The 17,018-nt window shown below is 40.1% G+C and overlaps 1 protein-coding gene across 1 annotated transcript in view; it reads right to left on the bottom strand.

Moving 5' to 3' along the window:
- PTPRR (protein tyrosine phosphatase, receptor type, R) overlaps positions 1 to 17,018 on the bottom strand; it is a gene marked incomplete at its 5' end in the record, with an annotated part of 140,483 nt that overhangs the window by 4,107 nt on the left and 119,358 nt on the right. Inside the window, 4 exons of the mRNA XM_009327549.1 lie at positions 4,075 to 4,188; positions 8,146 to 8,303; positions 9,480 to 9,590; positions 16,322 to 16,459. Coding sequence (XP_009325824.1) covers positions 4,075 to 4,188; positions 8,146 to 8,303; positions 9,480 to 9,590; positions 16,322 to 16,459 — 521 coding nt within the window. The remainder of the gene's footprint in view (positions 1 to 4,074; positions 4,189 to 8,145; positions 8,304 to 9,479; positions 9,591 to 16,321; positions 16,460 to 17,018) is intronic.

The raw sequence follows: 17,018 nt of genomic DNA, 5'->3' as shown, positions 1-17,018 counted from the left end.
GGGAGGTTTCCTCTCCCGTGTCCCTCGCGCCCAGAAGGGATGTATCCACAGCTATGGCACCTCCGGGTGTGCAGCCTTCGTCCTCTGCCAGCCCACACTGCCAGCTCCTCTGCGAGCTGCTGGGCTCTCTGCTTCTTTGGGACTCTCTGGGGTGGTGCTCGGAAGAAACAGCCCCTGGTATCCTGAGGGCTCGGGGACTGTGACCAGCTCTGCCTGGGCAGCCACGGGGGAGGGAAGGGTCCTTTACCCTGCCCTCTGGCTCGCTGCTAGTGCAGCTGGATGCAGTCTGCTCCAGAATGAATGTGATGCAGGGTTTGGGATTTTTTTTTTTTAAGCTGAAGTGATTAGTCAAAACACTTAAACAATGAATTGACGCACACTGGAAACTCTTTTCATCCTGTCTGAGGAGCCAAGAGCAAAGTTATCGGACGTCATTCCAAGAATGTGCCTTTAAGGTTAAGTGTGCAAAGTTTCTCGATATCACAGTAAGTCTTGAAGACGCCTCACATCAAACATTTCCTGTTTCTGTTGCAAAACATAAAAAATGAACTGGGAAAAAAGTAAGCTGAGCAGACCTGTGGGTCTGTCTTTCTATGAATCCGCACCAAGCATGGCTGTATCTCCATCTTGGGTCAAGATTTTGCATGGGTGGTCCATTTCCTCATGTTAGCTCAGCACAGACGATTACTGCCAGATCCATTCACCCCTTAACTTACACTCAACACCTAAGAAGAAAGTGGCATCTGGACATACCTTACCTGGGAACAGCTCTCTCCTGTCTCATTACCTGTTGGAGCTCTATTTTAAACTCTGTTTCCAGAGGGGCTACGTAGGCAGTTAATTAAACTATTTTTCAGCATAACTTTTTGCCACCATCTGCAATTTGTCTGGATGCTGGTTTGGTTCTCACTGAGTGTGCTGGGCAATGGGAATGTTTTGGTAAATCAGTAAAGCATCACTGCAAGTCTCTCAAGCGCAGCTCTTTTCTCCTATAGCTCAGTTCACTTTGGTAGAAATGTGGCCATGGACCCATGTGACAAAAAGTTCACACACAAGTGGATACCTTCGAGTATGGATACCTTTGTTCCATCAGTAGGTCTGCATTTGGATGGTGCAGCTCTGAGCATGAGCAAGCCTGTCTGGGATCCTAGCGGGGATGAGGTATCAGAGATGAAATGATTCAGTGTACCTCTTGGGCAGGTTTCTGGCTCCTAGGTGGTCAGATAAAACCACCCTTTTCTGATGAACTCTCTTTTTTCTGTTTTGTGAGGGCAATCTGATGTACAAAGAATAAATTGGAGCTCAGCTGCTGGCCAGCATCATGAGGAAGACAGCCTTGTCTCTGTTCCTGCTCTGCTCCTGGTTGTACCCCATTGCTATTGTTGGCCACGCTGGTAAGTGAAGAGCAACACAGCTATGGCCAGAGCCAGCTCTTGCAGCCATGCCTAGTGGGACATTTAAGTTCATTTTGCCAGCTTCATGCCACATGTAACGATGCTCACACGCCACCTACCAATAACCACCACGTCAGGACTGGGTCATTGGGGAAGCTGGTCTCATGCAGCTTTGTCCATGTAACAGTGATACTCGTCCTCTTTATGAACCCACCATCTGGTTGGGCTGACAGTGGCTACTGTAGTCTTAGGGGCTGCTAAGCTCTGCCTTAGCAATCCTTGCTATAAACTGAATGCCAGGTAAGTGAGATCCATTCTGCAATACGGCCAATTGGAAAAAGGAAAGAAAAAGAGTTTTTGGTTACTGAGTTTTGGCCAGAAAAATGTCTGTAAAAATTAAAACAGAGATATAGTTTTTGTCTCAGGCAATGCCTGAGAATATGAAGAGCTGAGGTGCCTTAAGCAAGATCTCTGGAGTCTATTTATATAATCTGAAACTCAAAAAAATACAGAAATGCACAAATCACATGACTTAACAATTTTTATAACAAGCTTTGTGTCACTGAGATTGCTGTTATGAATGTTTATATTTGGGTCACATTTTCATTCTCTTTCCAAGTTTATCTAGGATACTAATACATATAAGAAAGTTCATTAGTCAGATACACTCAATGGAATTGTGTTGTCAGTTATAACGCTGAAAATTTGGATTATTTTTTCTATGGCTGAAATAATGACATAAAAACTGATGTAGCTGAGACCAGAGTTTGCTTCCACTTCTCTACAGTGGAGTGTAAAAGCAATAAGAAAAAGCTTATCTTATAATAGAAATACTAAAATGGGGGAGAGCACTACAAACCTTTTTCAATAAGATGAACAGATAATTGGAACGGAGTGTTGGAAATTTGGAGTTGATAATTTAAAACAGAGTAAGCATTTTTTCCTCAGCTCTTCCATCTTTTTTGTTGCTGAGATTTTTAGGTCAGGAACTCCCCTTGGAGAATTTTACACTCCAAGTGGCTCATGTGGCACTGTGAGGATCACATTACAATCTCTAGTATGATGAAGGCACGTGGGAGGGGGAGGCAGAGGACGTGATCCATAAACATGGTCAACTATATGGATTCTGGTTCTTCTGCATTTCATGGTTCCAATACCTTTCAGAGCTCTTCAGAACACAAAAATCCTGTATTGTCCCTTTGACCTGAGCTCTTTTTCAGCATTTGCACTCTTATGGGTTGTTTCCATTTAAAGAAGAAATGTATGTCAGAAGCAGCCAATATACTTGCAAGGAGATTATATGATCTGGTACCTACAGCAGGAGAGGAACGAGACTTCTATATTCTTGCTGCAACCCTGTTTATTTACTTTATACAAAATCCTGTTTCCCCAAGCAGAATAAGAAAGAAAAGTACAACCAAACCATCAGCTTCCATTGTGCACAATACCCACATCCTCCTTTCCAACACAAATCTCTCTTCAGCCATGGTTTCACAAAACAAAGCACTCTGCAACAATGCTGGCTTACAGTGTTCCTGCTCCCAAGCTGTGAATTCAATCGTGGAATTGATCTGACTTAAGAAAATTCTGCAACAAATGCCTTCCTATTTTCTTAAGCTGGGTAAGTTTGCCAACGCAATTCAAAAGGACCCCCAGCACAGCTGAGGAAATAGCAACAGCACCAGACTTGGCTCTCTCCACTGCATAAAGAAACTACACGCTGAGTGAGCCTGGATGTCCCTGTCAATCCAGGTGTCCTGGTTTCAGCTGGGATAGAGTTAATTTCCTTCCTAGTAGCTGGTACAGTGCTGTGGTTTGGATTTAGGATGAGAATAATGTTGATAACACACCGATGTTTTAGTTGTTGCTAAGTAGTGCTTACACTAGTCAAGGACTTTTCAGCTTCCCATGCTCTACCAACTGAGAAGGCTGGAGGTGCACAAGAAGCTGGGAGGGGGCACAGCCAAACTGGCCAAAGAAACATTCCATACCATGTGACGTCATGCTCAGTACATAAACTGGGGGAAGCTGGCCGGGGGGGCCGCTGCTCGGGGACTGGCTGGGCATCGGTCGGCGGGTGGTGAGCAACTGCAGTTGTGCATCACTTGCTTTGTGTATTATCATTATTATTATTACATTATTATTATTATTTTATTTCAATTATTAAACTGTTTTTATCTCAACCCACAAGTTTTTCTCACTTGTGCTCTTCCAATTCTCTCCCCCATCCCACCGGAGGGGGGGAGTGAGCGAGCGGCTGCGTGGTGCTTAGTTGCCAACTGAGGTTAAACCACGACACCAGGCTCAAAGACAATCCCTTGCCCTGTGTCTCTTGTGTCCTAGTGGGATGCTGCAGACAGCAGAAAGCTCCAGGAGGGGAAAAGAGGAGTGCCAAATGCCCAGCAACCACAAGGTTGCCATCTCAGGAGAATTTCATTCAGTGGAGTCTCACCCAGTGTCACGCAGAAAACAATATTCCTTACTCAGGTTCTAAATACAAATGTTACTCTGAATATTCAGCTAATGCTGTCATAAGAGTCGGCAAAAGTGATGGCAGCCACTTCATGTAAAGCAACATTCAACTGTGAAAAGGTTTTCAGAATCATTACTGATCATTTCAGTAATGATTTCAGAATCATTTCAGAATCATTGACTGATTTATGGTTCTTCTGGAACTCACCGATCCACTCGTAGCTGACAGACAATGCTCAACGCATCTACAACTCCCTCTTCTTTCAACTGCTGACAACCAATGGCCGTGGCAATAAAACATCCAGTTCTTCCTATACCAGCACTGAAAAGAAGGCAAAATTTAATAGGGTAATGGAGTTCACAGATCAAAAGAGTTAAGTGGAAAACACTAAATAGATATGAAAACACTAAAAATATGAAACATGGAATTGCTAGAACCCACAGTTCCTGGGTGCATGACTAGCAAGGGTAACTACTCTAACAAGGTACATGACTAGCAAGGGTGCACTGTTCCAAGAGTCCAGATGTTGTGGGTAATTTGTGAGGCTTACACATTTCCAGTTTGCACACAAGTGTATGGTAAGAAAAGCAATCTCCATTAGCACCACAAAGTCCAAATATTCTCTGGCACAGTCCAAGCAAATGATGGAGATATGCACCGAACAGGGGGAAAAGCCCACCTAAAGGCAAAAGTCAGTAGGGCTTTATGTTTGAAGCCCTCAAAGTATGCAGGGGTTCTGCTAACCAAACCTCTAACCATGAAGGTAAAAAGCACCTAGAATCATGCTGATGAAGTTAACCACCCCCTCTCCTGTGATTTTGCAGGAGGGAGAAGGATTTGGTGCTGTAACTCTCCAGGTTTTCTTGATGTCTGCTTGGAAACAGCCATTTTGGCATTATCTTTACTCCCTGGGCCTCCAACACTTTTGAGAATCTCTGCCCCGCTCTGTTTCTTGCTTAAGTAATGTGGAATTCGGTGCAGCTCATCCCTGTCACGCTGCACGGCAGGAAAATGTGAGGAAAATAGTTAGAACATGGAGTCAGGGGTCCAGATCTCCGTGCCTGGCTTTATAGTAAATACTTAACCATTTGGTGCCTTGCTTTCTTCATCTCTGCAATGGGTCTGAACACTACCTGCCTCATAAGAGCTCTGCAAGAGTTATTTAAATTAACGCCAGGAAGAATACATTGAGTGTCTCAGATGGAAGCTTGATAGATCCGAGCGCAAAGTGTTACCAGGAGTATGTCTATTTGCTACAGCTGAAACAAATCACAATCTACTCACCACAGACTGAAAGATAGGAGTGCTTTAGAGACTCAAGAGCCCTCCCATCTGGAAGTGAAAATTTCCAAGAGGACTCAGCAATATTAAATATATGAGGATGTCTAAGCCAACCGCGAGGGGATAATGAGATGTAAAACTGGCAGCATAAGAAAGGATCGAGTGAGATGAAGATCCTGAGTTGACAGCCTGTCTGTCTCCTTGGACATCAATATCTATGGGAGAAATGCATCCAAAAGGAGAACATCACAGTTTATGAAGAGGGATTTGGAGAAAGCAATCTAATGCATACCCCCATTCTCTTCCTCAAATATTTTGAAACCCTTTAAAGCGGGGCTAACAAGTTTAAACAATTCAGATGTAAGTGAAATTGGCTATGATGAAGGGTTCTTTTTTTCCCTTTTTTTGGTGTGGATTAAGTGTTCTTGGACAAGTTCTTAAAATGTATTAAACAAAGACTAGGGTTTTCGAATGTATTTTCTTCCTCAGCTCAGGCGCGCTGGTCCTATCTTATTACATAGCTTTATTTCAGACCACGCAAGATAAAAATGACATTGTTCTTCACTTGCCTGACATTTCTTTCCTGGTATATCCAGGGAATACGGAGAGCTACTTACTTTGAAGTATTTTCAAACACCCAAACATGGTCTCTCTCTATATATTTCTATTATATATATTTCTATTTTCCCCCTTTTTTTAGGAGTTTAACGTGTAGTAGCTCATTCGTAATGACGGTGGTCTGTTAAGTGGGAGTCTGGAGTATTGGACTGTTATGGTTTCAGGATTAAGAGATGCAGGCAGTATGCTTTTTATAGAATATGCTCATGCACTAGCTGATGAGGAAAGAAAAGCAAAAATTTCCAGCAATAACTACAACAGCGTCAAGTTTCTGAGCATGAAAATTTTATCCCTTATTCTCATTTAAGAAGCTCTTACAAGTCCTCCAATATGCCAACTTGCTGGTTCTTCTGGGAAGCAGAAAACAGCATTGTGGTCCAGATTCTTGGTCAGCTTGGTTTCACTGACTAAATGGGGCTAAATTAGTTTTACATTTGCAGAATATAATCCTGTCTTCTAATTCTTCCTTACTGATTCAATTTAAATAAGAAAACCTTTTCCCTCTATATTTGAAATCTCTCAATTAAAACTTGCAATTGATCCCAAACCACCTAGTTGCCATTAAACCCAAATTTATTTTGATGTACTAACTACACATCCAAAGGACAGATTAAGGAGGTATTTTCCATATTTACCACATGCTTTTGATGAGTGACATGAGAGAGGAAACATATACCTTTCCAGGGAATGCCACTATAAAGATTGGTAAGAACTTAAAACTTTCTTCCTTTGGAAATCTGTGTCCTTGGCATGTGTGTAATTAGATCTGCTGATTTTAAGGACCAAAGCAAAAGTTTACTCTTTTTCCTATTCTTTTACAGAATAGGAACTACTTTGCTAAAAGAAGTAAAGTCCTTATATCACGAGTCCCGAATGGGCTCATCACTGATGCGTGTAAGACAGCACCCCATGCTACAAGAAGACATGTACAAAAAACTGAATTACTTTTTTTCCACTTGTGTCCTATTAAAAAACTATTAAAGCATTTCTGCTTCAGATTAAGGATCATTGTTTGAATGTGCACTGTAATGCTCCTCTGGAAATAACTGAGAATTGTGCAGTTGTATCTGAGGTCCCAGTTTAAAAGTGTGCACAGGCTCTATAAGACCTGGATGACCTCAGCTGCAACTCAGATTAAAAGGGAAGAAACTATCTGACTAGAAAAAGGGGTGTGAGTGAGTTTACCCATTTTGTAGACCATAGCGTAGTGAGCATATAGATAGCTGAGTTGTGACTGAAGAACTATGAATTTTAATCACAACTGAGATGATATCTGGGTCTTTAATCATGAATAAATTCCTGCTCATGATTACAGACCTTGCTGTCATATCACTCACCTCAGAAACACACCCCATTCTTCTGAAGACCTTCATTACTGAAGATCCTTACTGGAAAAATGGAACTCTCAATAGCCGTCCACAGATTTGTGGATTGTTTAGGGAAACTAAAATTCCTGATAAAAACAGCTGCATAAAATTTGGGAAAGTTCCTTATTCATCACATTCTGGTTTTGAAAAATGACAGGTGGTTCAAAGCTGGCTTCCATTTCTCTAAATATCCTAAACATGGAGTTGAAAAGAAGTGGTTCAAGATTAAAAGTTCTGGTTTTGATGTACTTCTAGGAAAAAAAAACGTACTATCCCAACTGTAAGAGATGTATCATCACAGTTATGAGACAAAGCAAGTGAGGAAACACTGATTTTAATTTTTTTTTCTGTTTTGCTTCACCTACTTCTTTCCACCAATATCACAAATCCAGTACTACTTCCTACTACTTAAATTGCAACATGGGGCAATGAATCAATGTAAAGCAATAAAATGGAACTTACTTAGAATGATTAGAAGGACATTCATTACAATTTGTGTGAATAACACTCTGCTCTTGAGTACTGAATAACACTTTGCTCTTGAGTATCAAACCAACCGCCTTTGTGAAAATGTTCACAAATTCTAGTACTGATGTGTTTTGCTCTCCAAATTTGTACCTGATGCCTGCTGTTCAAAATTGACTTGCTTTACAACATTCTAGCCAACCAGTCACAGGGCATTGCATCTGAGTTAGGTATGTAATTATGCTACAAGACTAAAAAGAAAGCAAATAATGGGTAAGAAACAGAAGCAAAATAATTTTTCCAGCTGGTCTTTCAAAAACAGAGTTCATTAGCAGAAATGGAGAACGCTTCAGAAACGATTTGCTAGCAACAAGGGAATTCTCTCCAAAACTCAAATCCTCAAATATGAACAGAAAAAGTCAATTAGCATGAAGAGGATCTGGGCAATTTTACTCTTCCCCAAACACGTTCTTTGTTTAGGAGGAGAACTGTTTGATGTGCTTTGCTGTGGCCTTGCTTTGGGCAGTCATTTAAGATTGCAAATTACCTGCAGTGCACAATGACAGGGCCTCTGCCAGGTGATTGCACCCTGTCCTCTTCTACATCCAGCATGAGCTGCAGCAGAGGCTGAGCGCTGTCGGGGGTTTTGTGGTCCGGCCAGGATGTGTACCAGTAGTGTTTCACACTCTGGGACTGACTCCCTTGCTGAAAATAATATGAAGATTTTATATGCACACTTGCAGTGAACAATTCTTTTTATTTCTCTCAACGTTATGGTAAAAAGACAGTAAAAATGTTAAAACAGATTTAACAATTTTTTTTTATTAGACTCGGAGGGTGCAATTGCAGGGAACAGGTGTGCTTCCAGGGACACCGTTGTAAGAAGGGTTTGTGCACCTGAAAACTTACCTGTTTTTCCAGCTATGTAAGTTCGGCTCTGTCCGTCTGACTACCGACTTGCTGACTGTGTTGTCAATTGGGAATTGTCAGAGGTCTGTGTTAGATCGGCAATAAGATCTAGAGAGATTAGCTTGATCTGGGCTTCTGACTCTCTAAATTATTATATATTTCCACTACCTTTTAAGGACATTATCATAAAGGTCTGATACTAAAATTACAAGAGTATTTAAGTTGAAGGTGCAGAAGCACTGCCCTTCTAGATTAATCAAACATCCCAGTTTGTCCAGTTATTCTCTCCAAGAGAGGCTGCTACCACTTCAGCAAGCAAATGGGCTAAATATGGGCTAGAGTAATTTGTGTTGGACGATATGACTTCTGCCCACTTCTTACTGCCTGGGCTGGAACACCAAACAAAGTTTCCCAATTCATTATTTATTGTAAAGCTCTGTCAGGAGCAGCAGATGATGCAATCCAATAGCACGTAAGTGTAACACGGGGAGTAACTTAAAAGAGGAGCATCTGCCTTATTTCGCACAGTTAATGTTTAGTCAGAACCACGAAAGCATGAAGCTTTCCTTATACACTCCTTACATTTTTAGCTTCTCAGACGGGCTATAGATGCACTCAGCACACAACATGAGCAGCGTATCTTTTTCAGAATGATGCTATGCTAGTTCTTTCATTAACTAAAATCCCTTTACATCACCTTGGCAATGCTAAAAAGGCCTCAAAGCAAACGTAATTCAAGAGAGTGAAGCTTGCACTCCTTTTGAAGCCTTTTTTATTGCCAGAGTGATACAAAGCAGCAATACGATAAGTGTTCCAGTGCTTTGGTCTCAATCATACCTTGCAGCTGTGAGCTTCACAGCTCAGTTACTCCTCCTGTAAAACTCTATGACCTTAAAAAAAACCACTTTAACTTCATTTAACATTAAAAAAATAAAGCATTAGGAACAATGCTTCTCAGATGCCGATTGTTACCTTTATTGTAAGCTGACGGACAGTATAGTTCTCACATTCTTGCACACTGTTAACAAGGACTTCAACCTTCCCATAGATTCCTCTTTTTTCTGGCCAATAGAGCACGCATTTCTGGAAAGCAAGCATCAGTGTTGTCAACAAACTGGATCCTGGAGCCATATTCATATCTAATTTTTACACAGAATTTTATTTGTCTGGAAAGTTCAGATGAATTCAACCAAGGTGTTATTCATGTCAGAAGCATTCCTAAATAAGAAATTGCAGGGTTCTTAATGCATAACTTAGCCTGATTTTCAGGATCTGAGTTTTTCAAATATGGATCGCTATCACTGAACACTTTGAACAGCTGTTTTTATTCTTAAAAGCTCAGTGAAGTTCAGTTAAAGGAATTATTTTCTACATTCAAAATTAAAGATTTTTTCCTAGAACATTCTTTAATTCATAGAATTAAATTTATAAAGTTTACTCTTTCCAAAAGGGATTTCCTTCTGTGCAAGAAATTCAGAATTTGTCCTCTCCTCACAAGACTTTTTATCCTCTTTACTCTCCTGAGCCCTGATACAAGGCATGTAAATGTGCCCTTAGATCTTACTGAATTCAATGGGACTTAATGTGCATGTTAAAGTATTTTGCAGAATCTGAGTTGTCTACTATATAATTTACTGGAAATGAATGTTAAAAAAATCCATCAGTCTTGCTAGGGCTACACAGAATTATATACAGTATTCTTAATGAATCAGTAGTGTTACACTATTTCAGCAATGTATCTGACAAGCATCTACTAAAAAGGAGATGAAGAAATATTTACAATATGAAACATTTTATTTTTCCCCTGCAATAGTTTGCTTATTTTCAAGTCAACTGCAACTTCATATTCATTTCCATTAAAGTATCTTTATAGTCGACCTGAAAGCAAACAGCCCTGTTGTATAAATACTTCTCTAAAAATAGATGCTTATTACCTTAAGAGTGTAAGGTGTTTGAAAGCCACATTTTCTGAAATAATGCTGACCCATCTGGCTTGTTCATTAAATAAAAAAAAAAAACCCAACAATTAAAGAAAACCTTCTTTTTAATATCCAATGCACAGGTAAAAAAACACCGAGACAACAGACAGTTCTACAATAACAGGAATCCCAGAAAGAACTTGTTTGTATTTCCTCACAAACTCTTCCTGAAGAAACTGGTATATATTTAGACAGTAGCCTACATTATGCACCAAAATGAAACAATCCCTTTAATATAATTAATTAATTGCCATAAAGCATAACTCCCAGTAAATCCTGCCAAAAATGAACCAGAAAAAAAAAATCAGTGAAATGCAAGGCTTTACCACCAAGCGTGATCTTTAAGCTGCTACTCTACTTGATAACCCAATAGCTGATTGAACCAAATCATCTCTGTTGTATAAATACTTTTCTAGAAAGAGATGCTCATTACCTTAATAGCATAAGGTGTGTGAAAGCCACATTTTCTGAAATAATGCTGGCCAGTCTGACTGGTTTCGTTCAAATGCTGTCTTTTGCAGAATTACTCGAACATCCTAAATTTGCTGTCTCCCCGAAGACATCAAGAATGGCAATAAAATACTCAGAAATTTGTATGAAAAAAAGTGTTCACAAGTTCCACAGTCCCCCCATGTGACACATATAGCTACTATCATCTGCCAGATCTGCAATTCATGCCCCTCCCTGGGAGTGTAGTTTTCAGTGCTAATATGGGAAAAAGAGAAGTCTAAATACACAATTGTACCCTGACAATCAACAATAGTTGAGTCAACCCCTGAGACTTCTTGATAAATGGGAGCATGCGACGCTCACTACAAAGCCTTCAGGCACTCCAGAAGAGTGTTTTTCTTGACTCTTTTCCAGAAGTGGAATTGGCAACTTGCACTGGGTGGACAATGAAATGGGGCTGTTCATTATAATAACTTTCATTTAACAGTCCGTCTACATTTAGTGAGATACAATGGATTATTTTTAACACAGTCTCCGTGCATCTTTTTAAAATACTGTTTGTTACTGCTTTAAAAAATAGCCTTGAAAATAGAGCTGGGATCAGCTGGTTCAGGCACTTCTAAGAAGCCAGATATTTGGGGGAATTAGCATGTTTTTGAAAGTTAATTGTAATAAAGGGATAAAGATGAAGATGGGAGGGATAAACATATCAGACATAAAAAAAAAACGTAGAAAATCCCAGGAGCACCAGCAAAAAAGAGTAAATTGCCTCAAGCTATTGCTTGAACCTTAGAGAAAATTCCCCTGGTCTCAGGTAGGTCTATTTTAAACCTGTTCAAAAGCCAAACACAATGGTTAAGAAGGGTGTTCTCTAGCTTCATGTCTGTAATCAGTAAAAGCTTATCGCCTACAGTATATATCAGAAAAAAGGAAGAATTCACTTGTTCTTATCATCAGGTAGTCCTCCACCTCCACTCTGTGCTGGTCCTGATTCTGTTCCTTGCTGTTCTTTCAGGCCACACAGTTTCCCTTTCAGCATATTCATCTATTACAGCACTTTCTAAATAGGTCACATATTTTGTGAGCTTGGGATTGAACATACAATCCTCTATGTAGTCAGCAAACATAACAGCTATGAGCAGGATTTTTTAAAAGACGCTTAAGCTCAAAAAAACCCCAAAATCCTAACCAACTTGCATGGCAGCCAAAAGCCTGGGAATCTTCTTACTTTCACATGGAAAATCTCATCTTCCTGCCATCCCACCCCCCTCAGATTCATTTCCATTGGATAGTTTATGCTAATAAATGATTATTTATTTCTGATCTGGTGCCTGAGCTTTTTTTTAAAAAAAAAACACACCAACATTCCCTGGCCCGAACAGGAAGTTTATACAAGAAACAGTATCTCGCATGGCCTTTAACTGATTTCATCCTTTGTCCTTCCCCCTGTGACAGGGCTGCAGGCTTAGGCTCCCTCCATCCCCTGTCCTGTCTCCTTGTGCGCCCCATCCCACACCCGCCGGGTGCCAGGCTTCATGGGACCGCTCCTGAGGTGGATCTCCATAACTGAGTAGGATGTGGTCGTGCCTCGGACTGGGGCTGGCACCTGCTATTTGCTGCGGTCGGTCTGTGCTCAGGAGCACAGGCCTTTTTGTCTTGCCAGAAGTGCTCCTATTGCAGCCTGGTCCCCCAATTCTGCTGAACGGAGGAAGGCTCTCTCAGCTGACGTGTTATTTACCTGCTTTACTTTCCCTGGATTTGGACCCTGAACAAAATTAGTTTAACAATTCTCAAATATTTGTGAAGTCGCTTTACTTCAGCTCCACTTCTTGTTTCTTTTTCCATATAGTTATGCCAACAAATTTATGCATTAACTGTACCAATAACCAGGCCAACACACACCAGTAATGAATAATTACAACAAAACTTCAATTCCAGAATCACTTTTTACTCCTGCCCTCTATTTACTGTCACTACTAATTCTATACTTTCAGAGAGCTTGCAGGATTTGCCTTCATATACTAAAATCCTCAAAGTTAGGACCAAATCTTCTTAAGTTTTTCCAGACATATCTATGGTGCCAATACTCAACTTAACTAATAAGTAATCTTCAAAGAGGCTTATGTGAATTCTGTAAAAGGTAGGATTTCTGAATTCCAAAATCTACTTTGCTATGCGTAGATAAGTGTGCCTATAGACCAACTGAGGGAAAAAATGTTACATGAAAAATAATATGAGCTTTAAACAGTGAGTTAACAAGATTGTCCTAGATAATTACTGACAAGATTTACATTATCTGAGTTGAATAAATACGCATTGTTTAATGCATCTGTCAGTACTAGTCCTTTCTTCTTGCAGAATGCTGCACAGTATTCTTTATTTATGCTTCCCAAAATATGTTTCCTGGTTAACGGGTCATGTTGCTAGTAAGTTTTGAAAGCAAACTAAATGTGTATTATCTATGGAGTACATAGCATAACTACGAAAAACAGCTGATACAACAGAAGTCTATAAACTTCTCTGTAAAATTATGTGGAAGTCTATAAAATTCTTACACTCCACATATTTGTCTAATTTCCATTGCTCAGTTGTCTTGACTAAACTCAGTAATATATGAAGTTTATATGTGCCTCGTGGATAAAGCTTTGTAAGATCGTGTCCTAAAATATTACTACAGAATTAGAGATGGTCACCTTCAGTGGGTGATTTATCTCATTCTCTTAGAGCGGGATGGATCATCCTCTGGAGGTGACTACTGCTCTTCAGTGACCAGGGAGGGTACCTAGGTCACTAGATGAGATGTGTTTTTCCTCATATTATCCCTAAAATTACAGCCTCGAATTCTCATTATTTATTCAGGCAGAAGCTCCTTTGCTGTGGACTCTCCTTGCACAGGTATATATCCAATCTGTTCAGACATTGTGTAGTTTTGAGGACAGGTTTTACAGATTCTGCTTAAAATACTCACAACACCCATAGTTCCTTCAGCATCATTCTTGCTTATAAATCAATCTCCTTTTTTTATCAGACTTCAAAATGAAAAAGAAAGAAAATCCAATCATATAATGCTCCACGTTTTTTTCATAAAGCTGAAATGAGTATTTTGCTCAACATTCTACTTTCATAGTTGCCACAGTGAGTGGTAACCATATTTTCATCTCATGGAAGGAAGTAACTCTATAGAAACCTCTGTTTATCATCATTTCACACAATTCCCATTGTTATTTCAAATTCATCACGTCAGTATCTTGAACTAGGACACTAATGTCCCAAGAAATTTTACCTATGCTAAATAAATGAATTTATTGTTGAGATTAAGGTTTTTCATGTGTCTCTCATTTGAGAGCTCCCTCATTATACATTACTTTATACATTATAATACATTATAGCTCAAATGGAGGCTGACTGATGTTATACCAACTGAGGAATGGGGCCTATACCTGAGAGTGAGGTATAGGGGCTTATTTGTGCAGGGGTGGACATGGATGAGTGGATGAATATGCTTTCAAATATGAAGGTACTTGTATGTTTGTATACTGCAGATATACCTCTCTGAAAATGATGGAAATAAAGCAGACCACAGAGAAGAAAAAACACGAAGTGCTATTATGCTAAATAACATCTGCTCTTGCCTTCTCTACAGAGAGCAAATACTTTAACAGTGAAGTTAATACGCTGAGCATAGCCACTAGCTAAGCTGTTTTCTTTTCAATAGCAAGCAAGGTTTCAGGAGGAAGCCGCTAACGGTGGGAGAGTTCCTAAGGTTTCTAGACAGGGCAGGACAGCCTGTGCAAACACAGCCTCCCTATATAGCCTGGGAACGATTTGAGATTCCCCACCCTTTCTATTAGGAGGAAATTACCACTGCCAGGCCACAACAATGCGGATAAACACCAGTGCCTAGAGCCTGCGTAACTCAGGTAAACACAGGGCTTCCTGACATGATGGAAACCACTGGGCACTTCTTTCAAGTCATTCTTCTTAAACAGTGTCAGATCTGAGTGTTTAAACAGTCAGCATTTCCTCAGTGAAATACTTATTCTTTTGGCCAATTAGGCCGGGGTAAGTTTTCTACGTTTGCAGGAGTAATCTTTTTAATGTAGGCTTCTGGACACTTGTTTGAACAGTCTAGTGCAAAATGGCACCTGGTTTGGAAATACATCTTGGGATATTTTACATAACCTACTTTTTACATACAGCTTTCTTAAAATCCACTGGATTTTAAGTTCATGTTAGAAGCCCAAACTCACGGTGACAAAGAGCCAAGGAGCGGTCAAGGGCAGAAGAAAGAGGAGTATGTCTACTGAGTCCACCTTTAAATGGAACAGTGAGTTTGAGCCCTGGGAATGCACTCAGGTTCTTGGTCCCTTGATCACTCAGACCGGGAACTTCGCCTGAATAAACTCTGTTTCTCTATCACCACATGCATCTGAGTTTAAAGAGCAGGGGTGTGCGTGGAGCAGGGGCAATATGGCCCTGGTTCTTACCTGGCAAGGTGCTGAGACTTGGTTGAGGCACCTACCTGGAGTTGGGAATTGCTACCAAGTCTAGCAGTCTGGACTCAAGAAAAAAGTTGAACTCCTTTATGTCTGTCTCTCTTTTGTCCACAAGCCCTGTAAACCACTTCTTTAACATTCAGTCTTCCAGAATAGAGCTTTGTGTTGGCCCTCTGCATGGGAGAGTGATTTTCGTTCCTAATGTCTGGCAGTCACAAATATGGACTCTGGCACTATCAAGGAAAGCCTGGCAACAATTTACATGAATACTAAATAAAGCTATTAAAGATGTAGTTGGGAATCGATCCAAAAGTCACAGAATGTATAACAGGCAGTTAGATGACCATTAGCAATTAAAATGCAATTGTCATCTCTACTTGGTACTAAGGTAAAGAGCCATGTATTTCCATTCTGGCTAAGTCCCTCCATGGTGTTGGCATTTGGGAGCCCAAACTGTATTTCTGGGATCGTCCAGAAGATTTGTAGTATCTGGAATGGATTCAAAACCTGCCATTATAGCAAAGTGCAAACTTCAACCATGTCAGGAAACCTCTAATCATAACACTAACCATTTATTCTTTACATACCAGAAAGTAACAAGAAGTGCAGAGGTGACCAACAGATAAATGAGGCGTTGCTTAAAAAACTATGAACCCAACAGCACAGATCTAGAAAACGGAATTCCTTTTTGTCTTTTTTTAATACATCTCTTACGATTGCTATGCAATTGCAGTTGGTATATTTGGCTACCCCAACATTACTTTTCACATTGCCCATTACCAGAGTATTTAAGAGCCAGTTATCTGCTAGCTTCCTTCCATATCTGCTAAGGTTCTTTCTACAGTACGCAGCCATAGGAATAATTTCTCAGTTTGGCTAGTTGTCATACCTCATTTTTTTCTTTCAGCTTTGTGATCATAACAATGACAGGGCTGTCTTCTTGCCAAACCATCTGCCAGAAATCATTCACGGTATTAATCATGGGTCCCTGAGTTGCAATGAAAGCCTTCTCTTTACCTCCATATCCCTGGTTTAGAAACAGACACAAAAGCATTTACTTCAAATTCATGTGGTCGACCAAAATTGCTCGTGAATGTTCTAAAAGAGCAGAAAAATTAATCTGGAATTAAAAAAAAAAAAAGTTATTTGAACTGAAAGCAGTTACGCCTAACAGTAGAGCAGATGAGAAATTTTTCAGTAGAACAGTTTTGCCTCTGTAAACTACTGATTCGATGGAGTGAAATGGTCCTGAGAATACACCAATCCCTCTCAAGTTTCCCTGCTTATTTGGCTTCTTCTAGCTTACTCTGTTCTCCAAGTTGTTGGGGCTTTCCATCATCCAGTGGTACTTTAATCCATGATTTATATTGCTGCAGTGTTTTCAAGATAGTTTACAGTCAACAAGCCACAGAAAAAGAATGAGAACTATAAAACTGGTTTCTATGAAGATTCATGACAGGAAAAAAGATTTAAAATACATGAATGCTTGTGGAGTCAAAGACTCTGCTATGCATCTTTGCTAAGGGGGAAGCACCTTTATGAGACCTTATAGGAGGGACAGCATATCAGTACAGGGAGTCCCGAGA

The sequence above is a fragment of the Pygoscelis adeliae genome, unplaced genomic scaffold (assembly GCF_000699105.1).
Source record: "Pygoscelis adeliae isolate BGI_AS28 unplaced genomic scaffold, ASM69910v1 Scaffold113, whole genome shotgun sequence".
Classification (NCBI taxonomy): Eukaryota; Metazoa; Chordata; class Aves; order Sphenisciformes; family Spheniscidae; genus Pygoscelis; species Pygoscelis adeliae.
Note: the sequence above shows the minus strand (reverse complement) of the source record. Positions and strands in the feature narration are given on the sequence as shown.